This window comes from Lissotriton helveticus, chromosome 11 (assembly GCF_964261635.1).
Source record: "Lissotriton helveticus chromosome 11, aLisHel1.1, whole genome shotgun sequence".
In the NCBI taxonomy this organism is placed as follows: domain Eukaryota; kingdom Metazoa; phylum Chordata; class Amphibia; order Caudata; family Salamandridae; genus Lissotriton; species Lissotriton helveticus.
Genome location: NC_136072.1, coordinates 59,723,885 through 59,751,407, shown reverse-complemented (window position 1 = coordinate 59,751,407; position 27,523 = coordinate 59,723,885). Strand labels below are relative to the sequence as shown.

At 42.9% G+C, this 27,523-nt stretch overlaps 1 protein-coding gene across 1 annotated transcript in view; it reads right to left on the bottom strand.

The window, feature by feature from the left end:
• LOC144791754 (cytochrome P450 2J4-like) overlaps positions 1-26,809 on the bottom strand; it is an 88,477-nt gene extending 61,668 nt beyond the window's left edge. Inside the window, exons 1-3 of the mRNA XM_078666524.1 lie at positions 26,205-26,809; positions 15,559-15,721; positions 13,939-14,088 (exon numbers count right to left, since the gene is read on the bottom strand). Coding sequence (XP_078522650.1) covers positions 13,939-14,088; positions 15,559-15,721; positions 26,205-26,375 — 484 coding nt within the window. The 5' untranslated portion in view covers positions 26,376-26,809. The remainder of the gene's footprint in view (positions 1-13,938; positions 14,089-15,558; positions 15,722-26,204) is intronic.
• Between the last annotated feature and the right edge of the window lie 714 nt (positions 26,810-27,523).

The following is a 27,523-nucleotide window of genomic DNA, read 5'->3' as shown; positions in this document are numbered from 1 at the left end:
ATCACTCATGACATCACTGATGACATCTCAAATGACATCACTGATGACATCATCCAGTGAATGTGTATCTTTCTGAAAAATAAATATTTTTTATATATGTATATCTAAAGGTTGATGGAAGAATAAATGGGTAAATAAATGTCTAAATGGATGTTTTATTTTGTGTAAAATTGATTGGTTAACTGACTTATTAAATGTATCTTAGTGAATACATATATTAGCGAGTAATGTTTAAATATTTAAATATCTGTATCTGTGTCTCACTTTGTGTATAAGTTGCTGCATGGGTTGGTGAGTAGCTACATGAGTGTGTATATGGGTTATCAGTTTTTTTTTGAGTATCAGTATCAGTGTCTGTATGGTTCGGTGGGGGATATTACTTAGAGCACAGATGCATGAATGAGTGACTCACTATTTGCATGTATTTTGAAGACAGCATGTGTGCAAGACTGTATGGATGGATGATTGTGTGTATGGGTGGGTTAGTGAGTATGTGTTTTTATAATTGATTGTTTAAGAGATTAAATATGTTTCCGTTTCTGTAGAAGTATGTGTAGTGGTGTGTATATAGCAGTATAATCAAGTAAATGGTTTGTTGATAGTTTATTTGCATGTGTGAATTTGTGTGTGAGTAACTATATGGATGAGTATTAGTGTGTAACAGGATGTATAGGTGTATGAGTACATATGATGAGTAAGTACATGCATGAGTGACTATATAGAACTGTTGGTGAATGAGTGGATGTGTATGTAGATGTTGGAATTACCTAATAAGTTGTTGTAATTGGTATTGGTTTCTCCTTTTTTAAGAAAATGTTAGTTTCTATTTTTGAATGTGTATGTCAAAGGTTATTTTATGCTGATAGGAGGTCTGCCACTTTTTCACAAGGATGTTGTCATCAGTGATGTCATTTGAGATGTCATCAGTGATGTCATGAGTGATGTCACTGACCATGTCATGAGTGATGTAATATGTGACGTCATCAGCAGTGCATTGCACGCGCAAGTTATAGTGAGTCCAACTAACTATAACGTGGGAATTTCAATGGTTTTATGCGAGTAAAATTTCCATCTAACTATAACTGGTGTGAAACCTATGGTTTTTTCAGTGAATATATATATATACATATATATATATATATATATATATGCACAAACAAATCCGCTTCTTAACGCTGCCAGCCGGTTGTGAAAGAAAAACAGGATACGGACACCAATATTTTCGTGGAAAATCTGATCTTGTTTATTCCAGCAGTTATGACGCATTTCGGTTACCTCTGTAACCTTGCTCACATGCAGAAACGCCGTCCATAAGTTATTTAAATACCCACAGTGCTTAGTGAAAAAAAGTGTGCTAACTCTATGGTAGTTTCTTAGTCACATGGTTTCAATGGACATGGAAAACATACTGTTACAACTGCGCTTTGCTTAACCTTTGTTCACCAATTTGTTTGCTAATCAGTTAGAACATTATTTTTCATTATAAATTTAAAACTGTTGTCTTGTTTGCACTAATTTGTCCATTTCATGTGTTATACAGTAAATGTATAAAGTGTTAGAAACCTGAGTGCTGATATACAAGATATTTGACCGCATAAATGCAAGACTGATATCATTGAGGTTTCTAACATCGATATGGCTAATTTTCAAGGGTGTATTTTTTCAATGAATTGTAAGAAAAGTACAGGACACAATAAATAGCAAGAAATTGTCATTCACTGTTAAATATGTAATGCTAAAACAATAAATAAATCTCAATAATTTAAAAATCGTTCATTAATAATTGCATGTGCAAAGTAGGCAAAACTGTCCCCCTATTGCCAATTTTTGATTTTTTCTGAATAAATTCATACCATATTCTGTATACAATAAAAATTAAATCTATAAATATGTGCAAATTTAGCAATGTTGTAATCATGTAAACAATTAGATAGTATCCTGTCTCTGGGGGCAATGCTGTGTAATGCGCTAACTCATATATATATATATATATATATATATATATATATATAATATATGTATATACGTATATATTACTTACTGGCAGTCGGCAGTAAGTAGTTATAGTTAGAACCTAGTTTCCATAGGAAAAGCATTTTTCGATTTGCTAATAACTTTGGCAAAATTCTCCCCAAAAATGTTTCATCCAGGTCAGCTGCTATCCTGAAAGTTTGGGGGTGATTTGTCAAGTGGGGGCTGAGAAAAAAGGGAGGTCCCAAAAAGTGTTTTCTCTATGTTAATTTCCATGGGAAATTTTACCCAAGGCTACAGCCCGAACTGCTGAAGGGAATTACATGAAATTTGGCAAAAATGTAGCTCTTGGTTTAGAAAGCGGCCTCTTTTTTTAAATGGTGTAAATCCGTTCAGTAATTGCTGAGAAATTAAAAAATAAGAGTAAAAACAATTTCCCATATCAAACTTTAGGCAACGCTACAGCCCGAACTGCTGAACGGAATTACACCAAATTTGCCAAAAAGGTACTGCTTGGCTTAGAGGCCACGCCCCTGTTTACACCTCTCTGCAACGCAGCTCTTTTTTTTGGGGGGGGGGTTCAAACTGCTTTATTGCGTCTTTCATACAGTACACAGCTTTGTGCCTACAACCCTGGGGCCGGCAGCATGTCAGGTTTAACAATAATGTAGTATTTAACCGATTGACACAGCCTCGTTACCGGCAACCCGGGGGTCCGGTGGCGTTCGACATGGATATGTGTTACTCGTCATGTATCTGTGGCAAATATATCTGACATGGCATTGCAGTAGAACTCTTTTTAGTTTCACGAAAATAAACATACTTAACCTTTCTATAACTTATACAATGATCACTGCATCACAACATTCTCCCTCCTTCCGTGTTTTATTTATTGTGTTGTTATTCCCAGACATGGTGTTTCCTTGTACCAACGTGCCTGTCTGACATTCGTCAGTTTACTCTGCGTCTGTCAATGGCCTCTCTTTTAGATATTCAACTAGGTACATCCAGTAGTCTTTGGGTCTAGAACCTGCAGGCAGTTCCTCCTCATAAGTGACTAGTGTGTCTTTACAGTATGTGAGGTCTACCAACCATTTCCTCTGGGTGGGGCATTTTGTGCTGTTCCAGTGTAGCGAGATTCTCCGTTTAGCCATTAGTAGCGCTATCACACAGTATTTACGTTTTCTCGCTCGTATATTCGGAACTAGGCCTAGTAGGCATTCCCTTACCGAACAATCTATGGGTGTGTCTAACATTACACTTAGTGCTTCCGTCACATCTCTCCAATAGTCAGCAATTTTGGGGCAATGCCAAGCTAAATGTATGAAATCAGCACCTTCCATTTTACACCTTTTGCATCTAGAGTCTGCACTTAAACCATATCTATGTAATCTGTGTGTTGTGTAGTACATTTGATGCAAGTACCATTCAGGGTGAGCATATCAGTTAGCATACATGCCGTGGTCCATTCTTCCATGGATAGCGGTTCAGGCATTACATCGTTCCCTTTATGCCTCATTTTGTCAGTGTTACCCGCAATGTCCTCTTGTAACCTAGCGTATAGCCTAGAGACTATGTGTGCCGCTGTAGGCGCCGTTAACAGATATTGTAGTGATAGCATTTGTTGAGGTTCCTCGGGGTACATAGTGTATAGTTCTTTCATCGCTCTCTGTAATCAGTAATACGTGAAATTGAACAATAGTGTCGGGTTACTAACATAACTCAATGAGTCCAACGTCTTAAACCGCCCCTCCTCATGAAGATCACCCATTTTATCTATTCCTGCTCGTTGCAGTAGTTCCATGCCCACTATCTCTTGTGTTACCGAGAGCTCCGGGTGATGTGCCAATGGCATGTCAGGTGCATATAATGGAAGCTTGCTCGCCTTTTTGCCCATCAGGTACCATGCTGTGTTGGTGGCGTCTGTTGTATTTATGTCACGTGTGTGCAATGGTGGACGTTTATGTGGTATTGCTGATAAGGAAATGGGGTGGGCATCTCCTGTCTCAATTGCTATGTGCGACATGAACGGTATTTCATGATACCAGAAGTGTGCAGATAGAGATCCGGTACCTTGAAGCCTCCCTGTGAATAAGGCAGCGTTAACGTTTGTAATTCCAGCCTAGCTTGTTTGCCTGCCCAGATGAGGTTCAGAACCAATTTGTTTATATTCCGGAAGACTTCTGCAGGTGGTTTAATGGGAATGTTGCTGAATAAATAAAGGAATTTGGGTAGAAGTACCATTTTGACTATGGCAGTTCTATCTGCTAATGAAAGTGGCAATTTTTTCCATCTGTTAATTTTCCCTTCCAGCTCCGAAATGACCCTCCCATAGTTTGTACGAATGACCAGTTCAGGGTCTCGGTGATACCAGATGCCCAAGTATCTCGTGGGTTCTTCCTGCCATTCCAGCGGGTATTCTAATGGGAATGGAGTGGTACTGTCCGATAATGCCAATATTTGAGACTTGGCCCAGTTGATTTGCAGACCAGACTTCTGGTCAAATTTAATGTATTCCCGCATCAAGGGGTTGAGGTTTTGGGCGGGGTCTTTTACATATAGCACCATATCGTCCGCATATAGGGATATGTGCAGGGGTTGTGTTGGGAACTGGAGCGCCGAGTAATGATGATGTTGTCTAATCTTGCATGCTATTGGTTCCAGTACCAACGCAAACAGCAGTGGAGACAGGGGGCATCCCTGTCTGGTCCCTCTGCCGATCACCAGGGGAGTGCCACAGGGCTCATGCCTAAGCCCCACACTGTTTAATGTGTATGTGGCCCCCCTGGCTGACATAGTGAGGTCCTTTGGGTTCACCCCGGTGTCCTAGGCCGATGACACCCAACTTCTATTCCCCTTCAAAACCTTAACACCTGCCCTGAAAAAATCCTTCGCTGATGGCATGAGGGCGGTCTCAAGGTGGATGACTGAGAACTGCCTTCAATGCAATGTGGCTAAAACTGAGGTACTATTGTTTGGGGCAGCAGCGTCAGAATGGTCTAATGAGTGGTGGCCTTCAGAACTGGGTCCAGTCCCCATCCCAAAACAGACCGTGAAAAACCTGGGAGTATTATTTGATCAAACTCTGACATTTAAAGACCATGTCAACCAGGTTGCCGGCACGTGCTTTAGGGCCATTGGCCTGCTGCGAAGAGTGTTTCCCTACCTTACTGACAACCACAGGAAAACTCTAGTTCAGGCGCTAGTTATTAGTAGATTGGACTACTGCAATGGCCTCCTCTTATCCACCAATGAAGGCCAGCTAAAGAAATTGCAAGTAGTCCAAAACACGGCAGCGAGGCTAGTCCTCAAAATGCCATCTAGGACCCCTTCCCGCCCACTTCTGGCGGAACTCCACTGGCTGCCCGTGCGGCAACGCACCCAGTTCAAAACGCTTTGCATAATTCACAAATGTCTGTCAGGAAATGGCCCAAAATACCTTACAAAAGCCTTCCTACCCTATGCCCCAGGCCGCTCATTGCGATCTAGTAACTTGCAACTACTACAGGTTCCCAAAATAAAGAAATGCCGACAAGGAGGACATGCTCTGGAGTATGCTGGGCCAGCTCTGTGGAACTCCCTCCCCCTCACATTAAAACAAATAACTAATCACCTGTCCTTCCGTAAATCCCTCAAAACATACCTCTTTAACAGTACTTAAATCCCCCTCCATCTCGCAGCAATTTTTTTCTTTTTTTCGTAACTGATTTGGCACATTACTTGCTTCCCTCTGTAAGGCAAAGCGCGGAGATACCCCTTTGGGGGTTTATTCATGCGCTATAGAAGCATATAAAATAAAATAAATAAAATATGGGGTCTGAGACATAACCATTTACCCATATTCGTGCTGAGAGGTCCGTGTACATTATTGATATCCATTGTGTAAACATTATCGGAAAACCCATGCATCTCAGTACTGCATGCAAATACTCCCATTCAATTGTATCGAAGGCCTTCGCGGCGTCTAACAGGATCGCCGCGGCTTTGGTTTCAGGTGATAAGTAATGGGATAGTGCAAACAGTGTTCTCGTATTGTGTGTCGTGGATCTCTCAGGTATAAAACCTGACTGATCTGGCCTAACTAGTAACGGCATCAAAGGCTTAAGACGTGTGGCTAGCAAGCACGCAATGATCTTGGTGTCTACGTTAATAAGTGATAATGGCCTATATGAGTCGCATACTACTGGGTCTTTTCCCGGCTTTAGTAGTGCTATCAGCATCGCTTCACGAAGAGACGCCGGGAGGATTTGCTTTTCATGTGCCTCCCCATACATTTCCACCAGGTGTGGGGCCAGCAGATCTGCAAACGCCTTGTAAAACTCACCAGTGAAGCCATCTGGCCCTGGTGCTTTGCCGTTAGGGAGGGTCTTGATGATATCAGTCACTTCCTCAACCGTGACAGGGCTGGATAAGTATTCTCTATGTCTATCTGATAACCATGCGATTTCCACATCCGCCATATAATCTTGCATGGTGTCAGGCGCCACACGTAGGCGTGATTCATACAGTTGGCCATAAGTCTGTCTGAATTCCTCCAATATCCCCTTCATGTCATATCTGTTAGTTCCCTTTGAGTCTCGCACGGTGTGGATGTGCTGTGGGGCATGACCTGCACATATCTTTTGAGCTAGTGTCCTTCCAGGCCTAACTCCCTCTCCGTATTCTCTAGCCGTACACGGTTTTGAGACGTATGTGAGTTCGGCAGTGGCATAATCCTGATGTTCAGTCAGGATTGTTTTTATATCCCCTAGTATGGCAGTGTCCTGTGTGTGTTCGTAGCGGCGCTCCAGTTCGCTCAATTTAGATTCCCTAATTCATAATTGCTGTCTAATGTCTTTCAGAATTCCAGCTGTGGTGCTAATACACTTTCCCCTTATCGTTGCTTTAAATGCTTCCCACAATAGCCCTTTGTCCTCAGTCGTTGGAGCATTGAGTTCAAAGTACTCTACTATGGCTTTGTGTATGGTTTCTGTGTATGCTGTGTCAAGAAGTGCCGTGGCATTGAATCTCCAGGTGAAGTGTGGCGGTACGTAATTAGGCAATTGCAGTGACAGTAGTACTGGGCTGTGGTCTGAGAGTGTGCGTGGTAGGTGCTTAATATCGGTCGTTCATAAGGATACCTCACTCGACCCCAACCAGTAGTCGAGTCTCGACCAACTATTATGTGCAGCAGAAATGTGTGTGGCTTCTGTGTGGCACGGGTTACGTGTCCTCCAAATGTCGCTTAGTCGTAACTCTGCTATAGCATCTTGTAGCTCAGTTCTTGCCCATTTGTGTGGTTCTACAGTGTTAGGTGACCTGTCCAACCCATCTCGCAGGGCTATATTAAAATCTCCACCCCACACCAAATGTGTTACATTTAGATCAGTTATAGTGTGCCACAGCTTAGTAAAGAATCAGGGGTCATCCGTGTTCAGTCCATACGTGTTTATTAAAGCTACGTTTTGGTTTCTTAGAAGACCAAGCACTATGACATATCTACCTTCTGGATCTTTGAATACTTTCGATACCCTGAAATTAACACCTCTGCGTATGAGAATGCTTACACCTCGTGCGTATGATGAATAATTGGAGCTGTGTACCGCTTCTGCCCATCTACTACCCATGGTTGTCGGTGCATTTGCTGCAATGTGCGTCTCCTGAAGAAATGCAATATCTATTCGGTGCCTAGTGAAATATGCAAATATTTGATGAATTTTCCTGGGGTTACTCATGCCACTTACGTTCCAAGTGATAAGGTTCAGGCTAGCTTCTTTTATTACTTCAGTATGGAACTCGATTACATCTCATCCTCTCGGCGCTCTTCACCATATATATTTTGCAATTTGGCCTCATATCAACGACAAGAAAATCCACCATTACATACAGGCAATGTAATTCGGAGTTTTCAATGCTTCCCAGATACAGTGATTTGTAGTAAACATCCCCAACTGTTCCGCTCCTCCCCCCACACACTTCAGCAACCCAATCCTGCCAAAGCCATATCCCTGAACAAGTTAAACTATAGAACCAATATGTGTCGGGGGACACCCGTGTAGGGGGTCCACCAGGTGCACACTTCTCCACCCACATAGTGGATGTGGAGGGGTAGACTGTTTCAATTAACAAACGTGATCATAGTGCTAATAGTCTGTGCTCTTTTTACACTTTCGCCATCTTGCACTATATGTCCAGGCCTCATAGTCTGTCAATTAAAATAACCTTGCACGCACTCCTAGATTACTGTTGCCCTTCTCATTATATGCCAATGTGGTTGCACTAATAGAACCCACCTCTGCTGCCATGTGGATCAAAGGTAGTACATAACGCGTCAAGACCACATGGTTGCATATTAGCAAAGTGAAGTGTTCGTGAATCTGGGCTACATAGTTCGCCCTGTTCGCCAGTGTTTCTAAGCTTTCTTATTCAATGATGAAACTACTTTCCCTGCCATAAATAGAAGTACCTTCAACTCTTTCATCACTGAGCAGCGGGTCACAGGTCCCTACAACTGTACAGTGGTGTAGTCTTAGGCTGGCGATATCATCAAGAAGCCACCTCTCCCCCTCAGTCTATGGTGGAGTAGCTCTCTTATCAGGCACACATTGCTCGCCAATTAATCTACTACAGGTCACATGATAGTACCATCTGTCTCTCATGTTCTGATGTTAGTGTATGCGACCCCGGGACCGTGCATCTTGGTTCATCCAATGTGCAAATCATCCCGCCTTCCAACAGCACAGATTGTCTTTGTCTTATTGTTGTGTGATCGTTACATCTCAGTGAAAGACAAAAAAAAAAACAGAAAAAACCTGCCATAGGTCCGTTCGCCCAATTATAATCCCTGAGCACAGCATACCATCAAGGCATTATAATACCTGTTACGAGGCCCATACAAAGGAAGACAACAAAGTCCGTGCCCCGCTGAATCAATACTGGAACACTATTACCTTATCAGGGCCACTCAGCTCTCGTCTTCTGGTTGCTCTTCACGTCCTGACGTCCGTCTCCGCCTGTCTAGTTTTTTTATATATTCATGAGCCTCCTGTGGTGTGTTCAGAACAGTAGACCTCCCCGCATGAGTCACCTTGAGTTTTGCAGGATAGAGCATGGAATATTCCACACCCAGATCTCTTAGTTTCTTTTTAGCCGACTGGTATTCTTTGCGGGCCAACTGAACAGCCATGGTGTGATCCGGGTAGAAATCCAGTTTGTTTCCCTGGTGGGTGATGTCTCCTTTTTCCCGTGCACGTCTGAGGACCGTATCTCTGTCCCTGTAGTTCAGCAGACGTGCTATGATGATGCGTGGAGGGCTCCCGGCTTCGGTCGTGGCGCCAGGGAGCGATGGGCCCTTTCCACCAAAAACACCGGCGAGAATTCCTCCGCTCCAAAGAGCTCTTTAAGGAGATTTTCCACGGAAGGCCTGCTATGCGAATATTGTTGCGGCGGGACCTCGCTTCCAAATCGTCCGTTTTATTACGTAGCGCTTCCAGCGTTTTCTCCATGGTGGCGCAAGTCTTGGTGTTGGTATTTAAGACATCTTCCACCGCCGATATCCTCGTTTCTGCCTCTACTAGTCTTTCCCCATGTTTGTCCATCTTGGCGGCCATGTTGTCAACTCTTTGCGTAAGAGTATCCAACTTCCCGTTCATTTCTTGCAGGCTTCGTTGTATGGCACGCAGCACACCCTCCATGCCGGCTCCCTCATCGGCATCATGGTCCCCTTCCGTCTCCGATCCTCCAGCCGTCCCTTTAGTCTGTTTTTTACTTCAAATTGTAGCTTCATTTGCTGCTTCTTCGGCTTGCCCATCGCGCCTGCTGTATTGGGTAGGCCGCGGCTTACACGCGGTATACTGTGAACGGCGTGCGCCCTTCTGGTCGTAGTGGTCATCCGTTGGTGGCTGGGCTTTAAGAACGCGGGATGCGGTTATATTGGCACCAATAGTAGGGTCAGTGGTAGTTGAGGCAATCTCCTACAGCATCACGGCCCTCAGAGATAGAACCGGCAAATAGCTGTGCGCGTTCATATAGCCTCAACAGCAATGTTGATAGTCATCTTTGGCAGCGCAATCATACATCACTGCTCAACTAGCGCGTTCTCATACACCTCCTCTTGTGGGCATTACATCCATCTTGTGCCTATCCGCATGTTGTAGGGCATGAGCAGGCCGTCAGGTGCAGGTAGTGTTCAATTATATTCAGGGATGTCCCTTACTGCTTTGTATCATCTATGCAGTGCCACCGTGTTTGTAGGTCTATTCCTGCGCCATACTATTCATGCAAAACCCTTTCACCTACCGCCGATGTGTGTTAGTCAGATCGCTGAGCAGTACATCCCATGAGCTTATCTGGAGTGGCTGCTGCCCTAAAGACATCGATCCAGCAAGAACCAAGTTCTCCGCATGGACCCGTGCTCTGCAATTCTTCCGTCTTCGCTGTTCGTTTCTTCTTTCTTTTCTTTCCCTCCTTCTTCCTCCTCCCCCGGAGCAATACGCAGAAAACCAGCCCTCTGTGTGTATACTGCGGCAGTCAGCTCCAATCAGCACAGCTGAGGTTGGCTACTAGCGTGGGGCTTGTAGGCTGTTAGGGGTCATCACACCCAGTGAACAAATATAGCAAAATAGTGTTTTGGTGACCGTTATATGTCGGAAGCGCGGTTAGTTTTTCTGCGTTCCACCAGGGCCGCCATTTTGCACTTTGTCAGCGCTCCGTGCACATCGCATAGTACTCACAGTTCCCCGCTCACACTGTCGGGAGGCAATTGCCCAACTCCGCAGGACTTCCAATTACTTCAAAGTCCCAAGTGAGCATTTGAGGGCAAATTTCAACGTCCTGGGATGCTCGTCTTGGTTTTCGCCTCACTTCGCGGCCGCCGCCATTTTGAAAGGCCGTCCGCAGCCCACGTTGTTTCGCCTCGTAATTTATTATTTAGGCAGTTTCAGGCACCAGGAACAGCCGCTTGTTAGTCCATAGATGTTCCGACAGCTGAACTAGCAAAGTCTGTCCATTTTGTCTTCAGTAGCACTGCGGTATTCACAGCAACAGCCTCCTGTCCGGCGGAGCTGCCTCAGGAGCGAGCCATCCCGCAGTGCGCCCTCTAGCTCCCCCTGCAACGCAGCTTTTTGGCGCTTACTGTAGGTACCTGGTAGGCTAGTTGACCCTCAGGGACCCTCAGGACTCAAGGGGAATAAATCTCCCAATTTACAACGCGCCAGGGGGTACATTTGCACAGTGGTGCAGGGTGGGGGCGGGACCTGACATACCAAGTGTGCAAATGCACCCCTGGCACATTGTAAATTGGACGATTAAGTCCCCTTGAATCCTGAGGGTCCCTGGGGGCCAACTAGCCCACCAGCTACCTCCAGTAAGCGCCAAAGAGCTGCGTTGCAGAGAGATGTAGAAAGGGGTGTGGCCTCTGAACACCTCTCTGCAACGCAGCTCCCTGGCACATACTGGAGGTACCTGGTGGGCTAGTTGGCCCCCAGGGACCCTCAGGATTCAAGGGGACTTAAACCCCTAACGTAAAATGCGCCACAGGAGGCATTTGCACACTTGTCACATCAGGCCCCGCCCCCTCCCTGCAACACTGTGCAAACAGCCCATGACCCATTTTAAGTTGGGGGATTAAGAATAAACTTGTGGACTGATGATTTACCCTCCTGAGTGCTGTGATTTCTGGTGAAGTAAACGGAAAAAGTGAGCAGAGAATATATATATATATATATATATATACACATATAATACATATATACAAATACGTATATGTATCTATATTATGTTCACTGAAAAAACAAAGGTTAAAGTATATATTTATATATATATATATATATTTATATATATATATTTATATATATATATATATATATTTACTGAAAAAACAAAGGTTAAAGTAACATTATAGTTAGCAACCTCCCTCCCCGAGCTGTGTTCGGGCCATGGGGCCCCAAGCCCCGGGGCCGGCACTATGAAAGGTGGGTGTTCTCATGCTCACCCAGGGCAACCACCATATACTTGTTGGTGGCCGCAGGTAGATCCTCAGTACCCCCACAGCCCCAGTCAGCTACCCACATTCAGCGGGAGCCGGCACTGCTCCCAGCTGGAGGGAGCAGCTAATGATGCTGCTCCATCCTGGTGGGAGCAATAGCTTGATCGGTCTCCCTGCCCACATCACAGCATTTTTAGGTTCCTGACAGCTGGAAGCAGAGTGTGTTTGCTTGGTGGAAGATTAAAAAAATGCTCCTGCCAAGCTGTAGCAAACACAGGTTTCCCTTCCCACCCAAGTTCAGGCAAGGAAACAGCTATGTCCCATGGGTGGCCTCCCAGGACATAGCCAGTGAGCTGGCCCCAAGGGATGGGGTCCCTAGGTTTATTACTGGCACAGGGAGTGGTGATATGTGGCTAATCCCTTTTCAGTAGTTTAGTAGCCCCAGGAAGGGGTCCCTGGTGCCTTTAGAGGCTCAGGGAGGGGGGCACACAGCTATCTCCCCTTTATTATTAAACTTGGCCCTGGGGGATGGGCTCCTTGGGACATCTGGAGGTTCAGGAAGAAGGGCTGCATGGTCCCCCTCCCCTTTCATGCAAATATTGGCCCTGGGGATGTTATGTGACTGCCACATTGTGACTTGTTCCATTGTGAATTTCAACTGGACTGATGACAGTCTGGTTTTCTTAGCCATTGCATCTTGTTCTGATTACAACGGCCATGTTGAAAGATAAATTGTGCCCACTTGCTATTGCTTTTCTTTAGTTATTGCCTTTGGTTTGATAATCTCCATTTATCCTCACAGCTAAAGAGCTTAACTTTCTGTTAGAATACGTTATTGTGGATGATTGGTGCTTTAAATGTATGTAACTAAGCAAAATGTTCACGCACATCCTAATCCATACAGATTGTTTTGCATGCTGCTTGTACGCAGTAGCAGCCAAGCTGTGGAACTCCCTGACTTTCCCAGATCCGTAGCCTGGACCGCCTGCTGGACTTTAGGAAAGCTAATAAAACTTTTCTCTTCCCCTCTGCCCAGCCGCTTTCCGTCGTTCTGCATGCTCCTTGCGCCTACTTGTTTTGTTCCTTAGCCCCCAGGTTCTCTCTGACGCTGGCAGTGCCGGAAAGTCTCTTTGCTGAGGCAGCTGTGCGCTATATAAACTCAGGTAACAACATAACATACTGTTTATTTAAAGCACTATCCCCCAGATTCATCATTGTCCCGTTTTACGAGTCCTTAATAGCGATTATTAAGGAATCGCTATTAAGGACTTGCAAAACGGGATTCATGTAGAAATCGCAATTTTATTTGCGATTCCTACAGCTTCCTTATTTGCAAATTGCTAATCGCAAATAAGGAATGACTCCCCATTCATTCCTATGGGCCTAAAGGCCCATAGGAATGAATGGGGAGTCATTCCTTATTTGCGATTAGCAATTTCTTAATCGTAAATAAGCATGCGATTTCAAGGGTGCCAGGGGTGTCCAAAGGACACCCTGTAGCACCCCTAAAATGTCAATGTAGACTGATGTTGCGCACACACATGTCCAAAGGACATGTGTGTGTGTAACATACAACTTAGAAAAATGCACTAAAGTTTTTGCTATTTTCCACGAAGTCAGACTTTGCGGTAAATAGCGGCCAAAAATAGCGAATTCGCTATTTAAAAATGGTTAATGAATTGCATTTAAGGAATCTCAAATGGAGATTCCTTAAATGCAATTCCTCGCAATTTAGCGATTTCGCAATTAGCGATTTTTGCATTTGGGATGATGGATCCCAAATGCAAAAATTGCACTCGCAAAGGGCCAGATTCTCAGAATCTGGCCCTTTGCGAGCCCATTTTTCAATGATGAACCTGGCTGTTATAGATCTCTTCGGATCTGGTTTGTGCTATATAAAATAATAAAATAAATAAATGGTGATTGCTGAAACTGAATGAGAACAATATGAGGCTCAGGTGTTTAATATCATATAAGTAGCCCCTGGGGCTGGTATCATTTACCTTTCTTTGTTGCAAAGAAGTCCACCAAGCTCTGGGCCTCCTCCTGGATTCTTGCTTCTAGGCTTTTCTTCCCGAGTCCGAGATTCCTCAGAGTCGTGAGGCCGAAGCGTCTCTGCTGCTTCCAGTTGTGTCCAGAGGAAAAGAGAACTCCTAAGTAATCAATTGTATGTTAGCTTTTAGTTATTTATATCTTCAACGTAACATATGTATTTAATTTTTTAGTCTGGCTAAATAATGCTTTGGTCCTCTCTGCTAAGGTAATGCAGGTACAAGTAGAAGTATTCTGTGCAAAAAGCTGCAAGAGTGACTTAGGTTTTTGAGCTTCAATTATCAGACTCTCCCTCTCTCGCTCTCTCTGCAACTCGTTCAACTCTTGCTTCTGCCTTTACTATTATTGTTAGGTCTGGCTAAATAATTCTCTGCTCCTCCCTGCTAATGTAAGGCATGTACAGGTAGAGGTACAGTATACAAAAGGCTGAAAGAGAGACTGGTTTGTCAATGACTTTTTCATTTTTGAGCTACAAATATAATTCTCTCTCTCTCTCTCTCTCTCTCTCTGGCACTCATTCAGCTCTTGTTGCTGCCTTTACTAACTGCAGAAAATACAATTTGAAGATAGGGTCGCTGACACAGAGTGGGATCTACAGTTGTCTTCCTCTCTTGCACATCCAGTAGCACTGTATCTGCAGCATAGGATACACTGTGGATGCACTCTGTTTTAGTTTGATGTATAGTTTGCCAGCTCTTAGTTTCCGATTGCTGCACATGTATGCCCACACCACTGCGCAGGGCCCATTCTCTTTCGAAAGCTAGCTCAGTGCCAGGCTACCCACTTGTGTGATAGTGCACTCTACAAATCTGCATAACATAACAGTGCACATAGGTAGATTTACAGGGTACCACCACTGCAGGCGCTGTCCAGTAGCACAAACGTTAGGGTCTAGACAGAGAGAGCACAGATTGGTATCCCACTGGAGATGGAAGGCTGCTGAGAAGGTTTCCTGACAGGCAGGTCACTATATACACTCTGCCCGAGTGGCGGCAACACTGTATTGTGTAAATAATGCACAATGTTCACCAGCTGCCCACCCTGAAAGCCCTAGTTCTTCGTCGTCTGTGGTAATATTGCTCCACAGTCCATCCGTTATTCCTTCCATCCGTCCATCCATCCACTTACACAATGTATACCCAATTCACAAAGCTTTACTCCATGAGTAGAAATAGGTCAAGAGTAAGACAAAGAAATCTGTTAACATCCGCTAAGTAAATTGTTACAGCAGTCATGAATATCTACACAAAGCTTGTATTTCATCCATTCATAATCCAATCAATGGCACCTCTTGCTCTCTGACCCCTGCCTGCTTTTTAATACTCTTTAAATCTGTATGAATGGCTAATTGATTTACACCTTTTAGGTTGGAAAAGGCTGTACAGATCACACATTCCAATACTTGTATCCTCTTGTTCTTCAAGAATGGTAAATTGAGGGTCATTAAACTAAATCTAAAAAAATTCTATTATTTACAGAGCTTAGAAATGACTGATGTCCGGTATGATGCACTACATTAAAACAACTTATTCGCTGCTTAATTATGCTGTTGTGAAGCAAGAGCTACCTACCCCTGCCCCTTGCCATCTCATGAAAAGTTGGGGTTGTAGGGCGTCCAACAAGCTCTTCGGAGTGGGAGATTAGACCATCTCTTAAAGCCTGGCATCCATTCAGCACAACCACTGGCTTAGGCCCCAGCCACAGAGTGAAAACATTCCCATAGGTCTTCGCAAGCTGGGGGTGGAAAGTAATCATGCAGGTATTGAATAGAACAGCAAACAAGAAGAAAGCAAGTACTAACCCTACCAAATAAATATCTGATCTCTTGGGGGAAGGTAACTATTATCCATTTCAGACTCTGGTCAGCCTGGGCAAAGCATTTTACCCATGTACAAAATAAGTTACTCTATGTAGGGTAGTAAAACTGGCCTACCATCCATGAAGATAGTGGCTCACCCAAACCACCTCCCATCCTAGGCATTATTTGCCATCTGAGAATTGAAGGTACTGTTAGCCAAACATTAAATCTAAAATTGTCTTAACTGAGTACTATAAATGATTAGGTGTAAAACGACCAAGTTTAAAGGTGGACAGATTACATTTCATGCATCCAAATGACTGTCCTAAAATAAACTCCCCTTCTCTTTTTTACTTTGCTCATTGAAAATCTCCCTTTACACACTGAGGATCAAAGTCTATGTCCTCCATCTTTCATGGATGGAATTATCTGCATCATTAATAAAGGGTCGTACATCTATCAACAATCACTTGATTTTAGAAATATCTTTTGGTGTAAAATTAATAAAGAGTTTTCTGTGAGTAATCGTGTGTGATTCGAGGCCTAGACATTTTTTATCCATGTATTTTCAAGAATAGAACATGCATACCAATGAAAGAAGCTGTGCAAATCACATATTCTCTAGCCTGCATTATAATTTGGTCTCAATGGGAGCTACCCACACACATGCATTTCTCTTACATTGTCCAGACTCTTTTGTAAATCCTCTCATTTACCTGTTTAAAGACTTTGCTCTGGAAATAGCATACAGGAGTTTATTGAAGTGATGGCCTCTCACATCAAGTTCACTAGACTGCCTAAAAGAATGACAGTGCCAGGTTCAAGCGCTACATAAATACACAGTAGGCAATTACCAGGGACTTGGTACAAACACAATGTCTTGTGGGAACTATGAAGATAGACATGTCCCTCAGCTACATGCTCTGCACTAGCAACCTTCACACCCCGTCTTTGGGTATGAAAGAATATTTAATGTGTGATTATATTGGAGATGGGCACTCTCGCGCAGTACCCAACATTATACAAATCACCTGCAGAAAAACGAACAGTTTAGGCCACCCCACTGGTATCATTATCTTTATGCTACTATGTTTGTTTGTGTGATGGGGCAATATGTGCTTTATAGGATCAATGTGGACATCACCATGGTCATTCGATAAACAACATTCAAATTCAAATTCAAAATTACTTTATTCAGTTTCAATCAAGAATCAAGAAAAGCCATAAAAGTGCATACATAGAAGCCGAATACATTGATAAGAATTGATACAAATTTAAAAAGACAAGTATGTCTCGATAAAAAAACTTAATATAAAGACATATTATTGAAATCCATATGAATTATTAGGTATAGATTGAAAGCACAGTGTAAAACAGAGTAAAAAGTACAGCAGTATTCTATTATAGGTTAGTCCTGTGGCTAATACAGAATTTCAGGAATTTAACAATATTTGTCACCAAGCATTCTGAGTCTGAGTTGTAATACGGTAAGGGCAGGACGACATTGACGTACGCCTAACATTTTTTAAATTGGGATTAACCAGAGCTTTCTTGGTTCTATATAAAATTTACAGAAAAAGACCACATGAATTAAAGATTGGGTTGAGACATCATCGCAGGGGCAAGGTGGCAATAGCTTCGACCAATCATTAATTTTGGGAAAGGTTATCAATCGGTGAAAAATATTAAACCTAAAGCGAGTCAACAGAAACCTTTCGTAGCCACTGTGGCTAGAAGATTGGATCAGCAGTGAGTGTTGGACCGAGCTTTTGTTGACTTCAGAGACCAGACGCAAATCTTCTAGATGAGTCAGGCATTGTTTTTTCAACCTTTTTCTCGATAGCTCTGTGAAAAAAAGGGGAATATAACAATATCTTTCTAGGCCCAAATTGTACAAGAACTTCTTAACATATAGAAGCCAACCGATCTTAACTGAATTTTCAAGTGCAAGACAGTCTATTAATAGGCTTTGAGTAAAAACTAACTTCGTAGATGGTCAAAGGCGGTGCCACAATAGAATATCTGCATTTTTATGATATCAGTAATGTATGGCAACCAAAGGTCGAGGTACCTTGCGGAACAGTGAGGAGGAACCTCAGAAAACGGTTCTCCACTTTTTGGAGAGCTTCCACCTGTACGTAGCCCTACACCCTTGCTCCATAGATGGCGATACTAATACATTTCGCCTGGTAGAGTTGAATCATCTCAGCCAGAGTCCTTTAACCTAGCCTCTCTGTAAAACTTACTAGTGCTGAAGTGAAGCTTAAAAATATTAGATTTCTGGCCTTTATAGCTTTTCTACATGTGCATTTATCATCAATTAAAACTCCAAGATAGGGATACGTATTCGTATTCTCCACCTCGGTATTGTTGATGAAGATGTCTCTCCTTTTCTTAAGCCTTGGCCCTGCGTTCATTATAAAGGTTTTTTTAATGTTAAATTTTAAATCTAGATTAGACATATAGGTGTTATATCTGTTAAGTAAACGTTGGAGTTCCAGGGGAGTGCGTGCAATAATCACTGCGTCGTCTGCATAGAGGAGGGCGGGTATCGGGCGATTTTGAAGAAGGGAAAGGTCCTGGCACCCCTCCAACATGGCTGCTTCTAGACCATTTGTATCAGGTGTAAAAAGGAAGGGGACCAGGATGCAGCCCTGCTTGACACCCATCTCAACTCTAAACGGCCCTGTCAAATCCCCTCCCGCTCCAAACCTCACCCTGGCCGTGGCATTTGAGTACATTTCACGCAGGAAATTAACTAAGGAGAGGTCATCGCCCATTTCTGTTAAAATGCCCCACAGTTTTGAATGGCTTACGCAATCCAAAGCTGATGTTGAGTCTACGTAGGTCATATGCATTCTCCCACCCTTCGCATTCACATATTTGCCCATTAATAATGTCAGGTTTAAAACTTGCTCAGTGGTACCCAAACCCTCCCTGAACCCGTATTGAAGATCTGAAAATATCTTGTTATCATCAGCCCATTGTTGAAGGCGCTCAGGTTTAAAACTTGCTCAGTGGTACCCATACCCTCCCTGAACCCGTATTGAAGATCTGACAATATCTTGTTTTTGTCAGCCCATTTTTGAAGGCGCTCTTGTGGGAACTATGAAGATAGACATGTGCAACAGCTACATGCTCTGCACTACCAACCTTTGCAGCTTTTTGCCTGCAGAAAAAAGAACTCAGTAATGGCTATTCGCATTGTATTAGTGAGAAACCTGTTAGGCTAAGCCCGACACACGATTTGTTGCTTTTTCTTTTGAACTCCTAGAGTTACGTTGCTCGTTTAGATATGGAGGGTGATCGGTCTTATTGTGACACTTCCAGGCGTACACGTTGGTTTACAACCATTACAACGAAACTTTTACCATGCAGTGCTGTTACAACGCTGGTTTTACTACGCATACCATTACAACGCATTACACTGGGGGGGGCTCTAGGATAGGGAATAAGTTTAATTTACTATCCAACACCTTCCCTACTATCCACGGGGACTGGAGTTGGAATAGTAAATTAAACTATTCACAATCCAGCACCCCCAAGTGTAATGCGTTGTAATGGTATGCGTAGTAAAACCTGCGTTGTAACAGCATGCGTGGTAAAAGCATGCGTTGTAATGTCATACATTCGTACACGTTAGTCCCCTTGTTTGTTTTTGTGTTTTTCCTCCCACTTACGTTTTACGTGAGGCAGCCGAGCATGCGCTTTTTAAGCAGTCCTCAGGTGCACGCCCGCGACCTTATGGACGGCGTCTGTCAGGCTTATGAGGAGCACGTAGAGACTTTGGCCGTCGTTCCCGGATCCACATTAATTGGAGGTAACTTTAGCAGACTACATATTGTAGACGGTGTCATACTGTGGGTCTGTTTTTGTGTGTGGGGGTGTTGTTGACTACTTAGAGACCTCACCCTCCTCCTTTTGGGAGTATCGGTGCACGGTAGTAATGGTATTCTGTATGGAGTCCGGTAGAATACAGGCGCTAGGGGGCTGATTTTATACATGTCCATTGTTGTCCTCAACGGAGCAGTTGTTTTCTTTTCTGCATGTTGCCTCCGGCATTAGACTCGCGTACCCACCTATAGTATTTCACAGGCCAGATCCCATTTTTAGGTGTAGCGTGTGTGGGCATAGTTACTTATTTAATTATATACATTTGGTCCGCTGGCCTACAATCTCTGTGGATAGGTGATGCACATTGAGATTGCTCATGTTGTTTTCCGTGTGTGATTTATTTTGCAGGCAGATATATTGATGCGAATTGCTACACGGATCCTGACCACGCTAATTAATGTATGTGTGGTGTGCCTCTTATGAGGCATGTATATTCTCTCTTTCTCCACCACATTTGTGAGTGGCTTTTTTGGCCATTGGTATGCTGCATGTCACTTTGGTGACACAGCTTTTATAATTATTGTTCTTTTTGTTGTTACTCAGTTAGAGACATTTATTTGCCTGTGCAGACGGAGTGCTGACCCCTCCCTCGTTGGGGGCGGTCCCTGTGATACCTTCTACTCTCTTGGCTTTGAGCCTTAGGTATTTATTTATTTACGTGCCAGTTTGGGTGTATTCCCTCACTTTTGTTAGGACTTTCGCACACCCTCCCCTTTTGGGCTATTGAGTGATAAGTTGTTTGGTGATCGTGTTTCTCTTTTTGTGTACTATTCTATCTAGTTGCTTGATAGGAGCAAGCACAGTGCTTTACCTTGAGGGGGTGGGTCCCCCCCTGTGTAGATCCGTGCATGTGGGAGATCCCACCATGTTGATACCACTTCTATTCTTATGTTCTGTATATTTCACCATTAAATTCCTTTTCTTGTTTTTGAGTTTTTTGGTTTGACTCCTTACGGGCACTGGTGGCACTGCATCTTCACGTATGGGTGAGAGTGTTTTTTAGCAGCAGCTGTATTAAATTATATTGTATATATTTGTGAGGATTACTCAGTATGTGTTTGTTATTTTTATAGTACCCATGTCCTGATGAAGCCTAAATCATCTGGCTGAAACGCGACCGCGACTGGGTCGACACCTTGTCCCTGAAAGGAGTCCCCATTATATTTCAACTAAATTTGAGTGCCTTATTTTGCACAGTAATAATCACAGGTTGTGTAGAGAAGTTAGTTCTCAGGTGCACTGTGTGGGACTACCTACTGTTTATGTAGTTCACTCGAAGTTAGGAGTGGATACAAGTGCAAGTTGTGTATTTCTTCCTTTTTTAGGGTACATAGATTTATACATAGATATTATTTTTGATAGATTGAAATATTTGTACAGTTTATGTTTGTGATATGTATATTGTGTATATGTTGGAATGTTGTATATAGACTGTGTGTTTTGTATTATTATTATCTGAGCCACTCTTGCTGTTCCCATATATGTTAAAATGAATTAGTACAGACAAATGCTATTAGTAATTTGCAGGCAACAAGATAATGAATCATTTCTTGTATGCAATTAAAAAGTTCCATTAATCCCTTTAGTACCTTTTTGTTCTACTTTTTCATCCTTGGTTGTTCCCTGCTCAGGTACGGGAGGGTTATGTGGGCAGAACCCCTAACCATTGTTTCTAGTGCAGAAAAAAAGAACAGTTTATGTCAGCCCACTGGTATCATTATCTTTATGTTACTATGTTTGTTTGTGTGGCAGGGCAATGTGTGCTTTACAGGATCAATATGGACATCACCATGGTCATTCGATGGGCAACATAGAAACAGGCATAGCAATGTGTGCTTAACTGTGACAATGATGTGGAAGCTGGTTTGATAATGCTTGCTGTCTGCCAGGGTGTACCTGAACACCAAATTATTGCACATTTTGAGTAGCTTGAGGGTAAATCTCCTGCTAGAGCATGTAAAACCTGTAATTTCTACCACCAACTCTGACACTAAAAGCAGCTCTTTCTAGGAATAGCACATCTCCTGTCTGAGTAGCATCACTGCACTTGGAGCATCTGTGGCACACTTGAGCCCCATCATTTACAAGTTGACTGGCACTGAATATCACCCACTAGAGCCCAGCAATATGCAAAAAGTAGAGTATACTATCTGAGCAACAGATACATAATGGATTTACCCAGACATTTGATGGCAGCACAAGGCATGGAATGTGGCATTCTAGAAATACCCAACAGATTTTGGTGGGTTAATAACTGCAACATCAGCAACAATATTACATGCATCAGGCACCATGTTTCCTCTGGCTGAGGTGTTTGTGTTTTTAGTATTTTGTGTTTGGCTTCTGTATGTATTTTCTGACAGGTACAGACATGATCTGCTGCAGATAATAATGAGCATGGGACCGAGGCAGACCTGGCTGTAAGGATGAACAGATTGCATCCTGAATCTGACTGCCACTGAGGCTAAGGCCTATCTCTTTGCCTCAGCCCTCTTTGCTTATGTAATGCAAGCTCTCCTGCTTACCAGAACTGGTAAACAAGGAGGTGCAAGAGCTGCTCCTCTCCATAAAATCAGGCTCTCCAAGTGACCCCTGGCCCCCTGCCATCATGCATCTAGCCCCTAAGAAGATTTTTGAAAAGCTGACGCCCCTTATCAACCAAACAGTGACAACGGGATCATATCCGGCTCGGTGGAAACAAGTGGCCATTAGGCCCTTACTAAAAAAAAAAAAACCTGAACCCGGAGGTCTTAAAGAACTACCGCTCGATTGCAGGATTACCTATGGTGGCGAAGGTCATTGCAAAATCAATGAACAAAGTGCTGAGTGATTATCTAAACACTAACAAGCTATTAGATTCAACCCAACATGGCTTTCGCACCTGCCACTCCACCGAATCGGCTTTGATTGTTGCAACCGAGGAAATTCGGCGGGTGGTTGACGAAGGGGGTAGGGCGGCCCTCATACTCCTAGACCTATCGGCAGCATTTGACACCGTGAATCACACGGTGTTAGTGCAGTGGCTGAAGGATCTAGGGGTTGAGGATACTGCCCTGTCCTTGCTCGCCTCCTTTTTGGAAGGGAGAGAACAAAGGCTGGTTTGGGATGGACTGGAGTCCAAGAGTTTCCATTTTCCTTGCGGGGTCCCACAGGGATCTTCCCTATCCCCCACACTTTTTAACATATATATCACCCCATTAGCAAGGCTCATCAGAAGACATGGGTTTGTGCTGGTATCCTACGCTGATGACTCACAGCTTGTTATTTCCATCTGCAAACAGACTGAGGTCACAGCTGCTAAATTCCATGCTTGCTTATCTGAGATCATTGTCTGGAAGAACCACAATTTTTTGAAGATCAACACAGACAAAACGGAGGTGATAGAGTTTGGAGGGGGATCCCCCATATGGAACAACTCATGGTGGCCAGTCGAGGCTGGGAAATGCCCTGTCCCGGTCTCAAAGGTTAGGAACTTGGGGGTCATTTTTGATGACAAGTTAAACTTCTCAGCCCAGGTTAATAGTTTGACATCGTCCTGCTTCTTCCTCCTAAAAACCTTAAGAAAGATTTTTCCATTCATCTCGCAGGATCTACAGAAAACAGAGATGGTGAGCCTCTTTCTCTCCAAATTAGATTACTACAACGCCCTGTTTATGGGCATAGGCAGAATACAGATGGGAAAACTCCAGTCCCTTCAGAATGCGGCAGCCAGGTTGCTTCTGAAAATACCGAGGGGCTGCCCTACCTCATCAGGTATTAAATCATTGGGATGTACGTTGTTACAACGCATGCTGGATAGTGAATAGTTTAATTTACTATTCCAACTCCAGTCCCCGTGGTTACTAGGGAAGGTGTTGGATAGTAAATTAAACTATTACCTATCCTAGAGCACCCCCAGCGCAATTCATTGTAATGACTTGCGTTGAAAAACCTGCGTGGTAAAAGTTGCGTCGTAAAGGATGTTTCCCAAATCATTGCATTGGTTACCAGTGCAGCAGCGGGTTGATTTCAAGGCCTTGTGCCTGGTTCATAAGGCACTCTATCGAGGGGGTGCCGATGAAGTTTCCAAATTATTCATGCCTTATGTTCCCCCACGCCTTCTGCGATCCACCAATCTAGGACTTCTTAAAACCATCAGGGTCAAAAGAGCCAGATGGGGAGGTAGGACATTATCCAACAGGGCAGCACATCTGTGTAACAGACTACCTCAGGACATGAGATTCCAACCAGACAGGAGGCTGTTTAGGAAGAACCTGAAGACACTGCTTTTTGTAACTTAGGCTGGCACAAGTTGTGGCTTTTAGGATTGGGATTTACACACACTAGCGCCAAGACGCCACGGCAATCGAGCGCTTTACAAACATTAAAAATAGAAATAAATAGAAAAATAAAATAATAATCAATTAACACTTGGGCCGTTATACTAGTAAGCTGAGTCAAGCCTAATGGAATAAACACCCCAACAGTGTTGGTGTTAAAAGATCACATGGCAAAAGTAACAGGGACATTCGGGCCGGCACATATAAAAGTGGTTACATAGAGTTTCTGCAATAGGCAGCTGTTTGTCTTGAGCCAACAACTATTGGAAAACATGGACTAATGAATCTCTGAGGATATCCCATGGCTGATCCTTCACACCTCAATGCATGTCCTCATACTCTGCTAATGAACTGACTCACTTTTGATGTACAAGGAGGGTCACCACTGAGTGCCAGAAAGCACTAGCTAACAGCCAAGATCCTCTGTTTCTTGCAAAGAGCCTCCCAGGAGCCATCCTTGAGAGTTTCACCGAGATACCTTTGTTGTAAATGGTGAGTGCAGTTGAGTTTAGGAAACGTTTACACTTGGGGGACTAAAACCTGCGCCGCAGGAACCGTTTCTGAACCTTTGCATCTGAGCACATATCCGTAAGAACCATCACTTACTACTCTCTGTGGTCACAGAGAAACCCGGTGGAACCAGAGATTGATGAACTCCTTTAGGTCTTGCAATAAAGTGGTTTATTTTTTAAGTAAAAATGGGAGAAAAATAAGGTGACACAGAGCATTGACAAGCTATCAAAATCATTTGTCATCTTCAAAAGACCTTTAGGAGTTTGAGGCAATTTTGTACTAAAACTGGGCATAGACTAGTTTAGGGAAAGACCTAAAAATGCACCCACAGGAAACCATACAGCATTAAAAGTATCGTTATAATTGAGCAACATTATTTTGGTGGATGGAAGAGCAGTAAAAGAAACATTCCAATCGAAAGGATGTGTGTACGTTTGTTTATGTGCATGTGTTGTGTGCATGTTTATATCTATCTATCTATCTATCTATCTATCTATCTATCTATCTATCTATCTATCTATCTATCTATCTATCTATCTATCTATCTATCTGTCTATCATTATATATATAAACACATTCCCTTTTCCTGGGCTCCTATCCAGTGCTTGTAATGTATGCCTCAGGACCTGATGACTCATTTATATTGTAAAGGGCAAGTTACATTTAACTTGACCACTTGGGTAAAAAAAGGAATAATTGCTGTGGGTGTTTTTAGAGAAAAGGTGACCACAGACCTGCCAATAAGATAATGTGAATATTGTCCAGTTAGTCTTTTACATAACACACCGGGTTATCACCTCCATGGTGGATCATTTTCTGTTCGTCACTTTCCTTTTATTATTTGACCTCTCCAAAGGGCGTGCATATGAACTGGAAACAGAACAGTCTCTCTGGGCTCTGCTCCAGTGCTTGGTGGCTGTGCCAGAGGACCCGATTGCTCAAGGGTGTCTATTTGCCTTGTTAAATGCATTTTAAGTTTAAATTACTTGACACATACATAGAGTGTTGATTGTGGATGTTGTAAGGTAAATTACTTTGCGCAAGGAACATTGTCCTTGAAAGCAGAATGTGAAATTAGCTCAAATGACAGCATATGGATAAGTATGTCAGAGCTGTATTCCAAACAGACCTCACTCACCAGCTTTCCCCATCAACCGACTCCCTGCCGAAAATTGCCTCCACTTTCCATTACATCTTATTCTTGAACATGTCTTCACTTTTTTTAATCCACAAAACAGAGATACCACCACACTACTAAAATACATCAAACAATATATTACATGCAACAAGAGCTCCATTTTCTTTTTTTAAAAATGTGAACATATTCTTTCAGATAGTTGGGGTTCTGACTTTTTCTAGCACTCCAGCTTCTTCCATTGCTTTCTTGATTAATTTTTATCATTTAAGTTCACAATCCTTGACAAAGAGTATCCGTCCTTATGCTTCAGTCATCTAAGAATATCATCAACCTTTCAAAAACATACATTTTTGTAATAGTTATTCTGTCTATGAACATGTTCAAAGACAAACTCCAGTCTTTCATGAGCCACTATGATAGATCAACCCACCTGCAAATGTTTCATAGGCCCAGGTATCATGGTGTGTGTTTGTGTAAAGAACACTATAAACTATACATTCAGCTGGGAAACATTTGCACACTCAACAGAAGCAACAACCACCCGGTGTACAGTACCTGCATGAGGACCTCGTGGTGAAGCACAAATTTCAGGGTCCAGAGATTTCCAATGATGGGCAGCGGAGTCGGTCCTGGAGGGTATCTTCTCCTCAACCACTGAAGCTTGAAGTAATGTGCAATGAAGAGAGTAAGAAACAGAGCAATCAACAGCTCAGTGATTGACAGCATGGTAGGTGCCTGTCTCTGCTTCTAGCAGATCTCCTAAACAGTGCTCTTAGTATAATGTATTCCTAGTTCTTTATGAATCCTATATCTATTTCTCTAGCTGATCCTGTCCTCTTTTCTCTCTCGTTATGTCTTTCTCGCTCTAGCTCTTCCTTTCTCTCTCTTTGTCCCCCTAGGTACACTGAGTCTATAGAATGTCTTTATCTGATCTGAATGTCTGTTTTCCTTTCTTCCCTTTTTCTTCTAACCCTATATTTAACTCAACTTCACCTCCTTTCTCTTCCTTTATCTACTTTTAATTCCTCTTTTCTTTTTGCCTTTCCTCCTTTATGTCCAGCCTTAATATCTATGTTCTTCAGTATGCATGCATCTCTCTCCTCTCTCCGATTTCAGTAAAGGTCCCCTTCTCACTCGCATTCTTTCTCACGTTCTCGCCCCTTTTATACTTTGTCTAAGAACCGCAGAGGAGGCGTATGTTCTCGAAGTGTACAAGATAAGAGATTGCTGTTTGTGTAACATGCATGCTTATCAACTGCAAGTTTGAATATTTGCTCTTTCATTACTGCTCTGCTGTTGTTTGACCTCTTGTAAGTGCATGCACATGTACTGCCAATAAACACATCTCTTTTCCTGGGCTCTTGTCCAGTGCTTGGAATTTATGCCACAGGACCTGATGACTCATTTATATTGTAAAGGGCCAATTCAATTACATTTATATTGACCCCTCTGGTAAAAATATTTAATAATTATTGTGGGTATTTTTAAAGAAAAGGTGACCACAGACATGTTAATAGGATAATGTGAATATTCTCCAGTTAGTCTTTTACATAACACACCAGGTTATCACCTCTATGGTGGATCATTTTCTGTTTGTGACTATCCTTTTATTATTTCACCTCTCCAAAGGGCGTGCATATGAACTGGGAACAGAACAGTCTCTCTGGGCTCTGCTCCAGTGCTTGGTGCTGACTGCTCAAGGGTATCCATTTGCCTTGTTAAATGCATTTAATTTGAATTACTCTTTAGACACTAACATAGATTGTTGATTGTGGATGTTTTAAGATAAATTACTATGTGCAAGGAACATTGTAATTGAAAGCTGAATGTGAAATTAGCTAAAATGACAGCATTTGTATAAATATGTCAGAGCT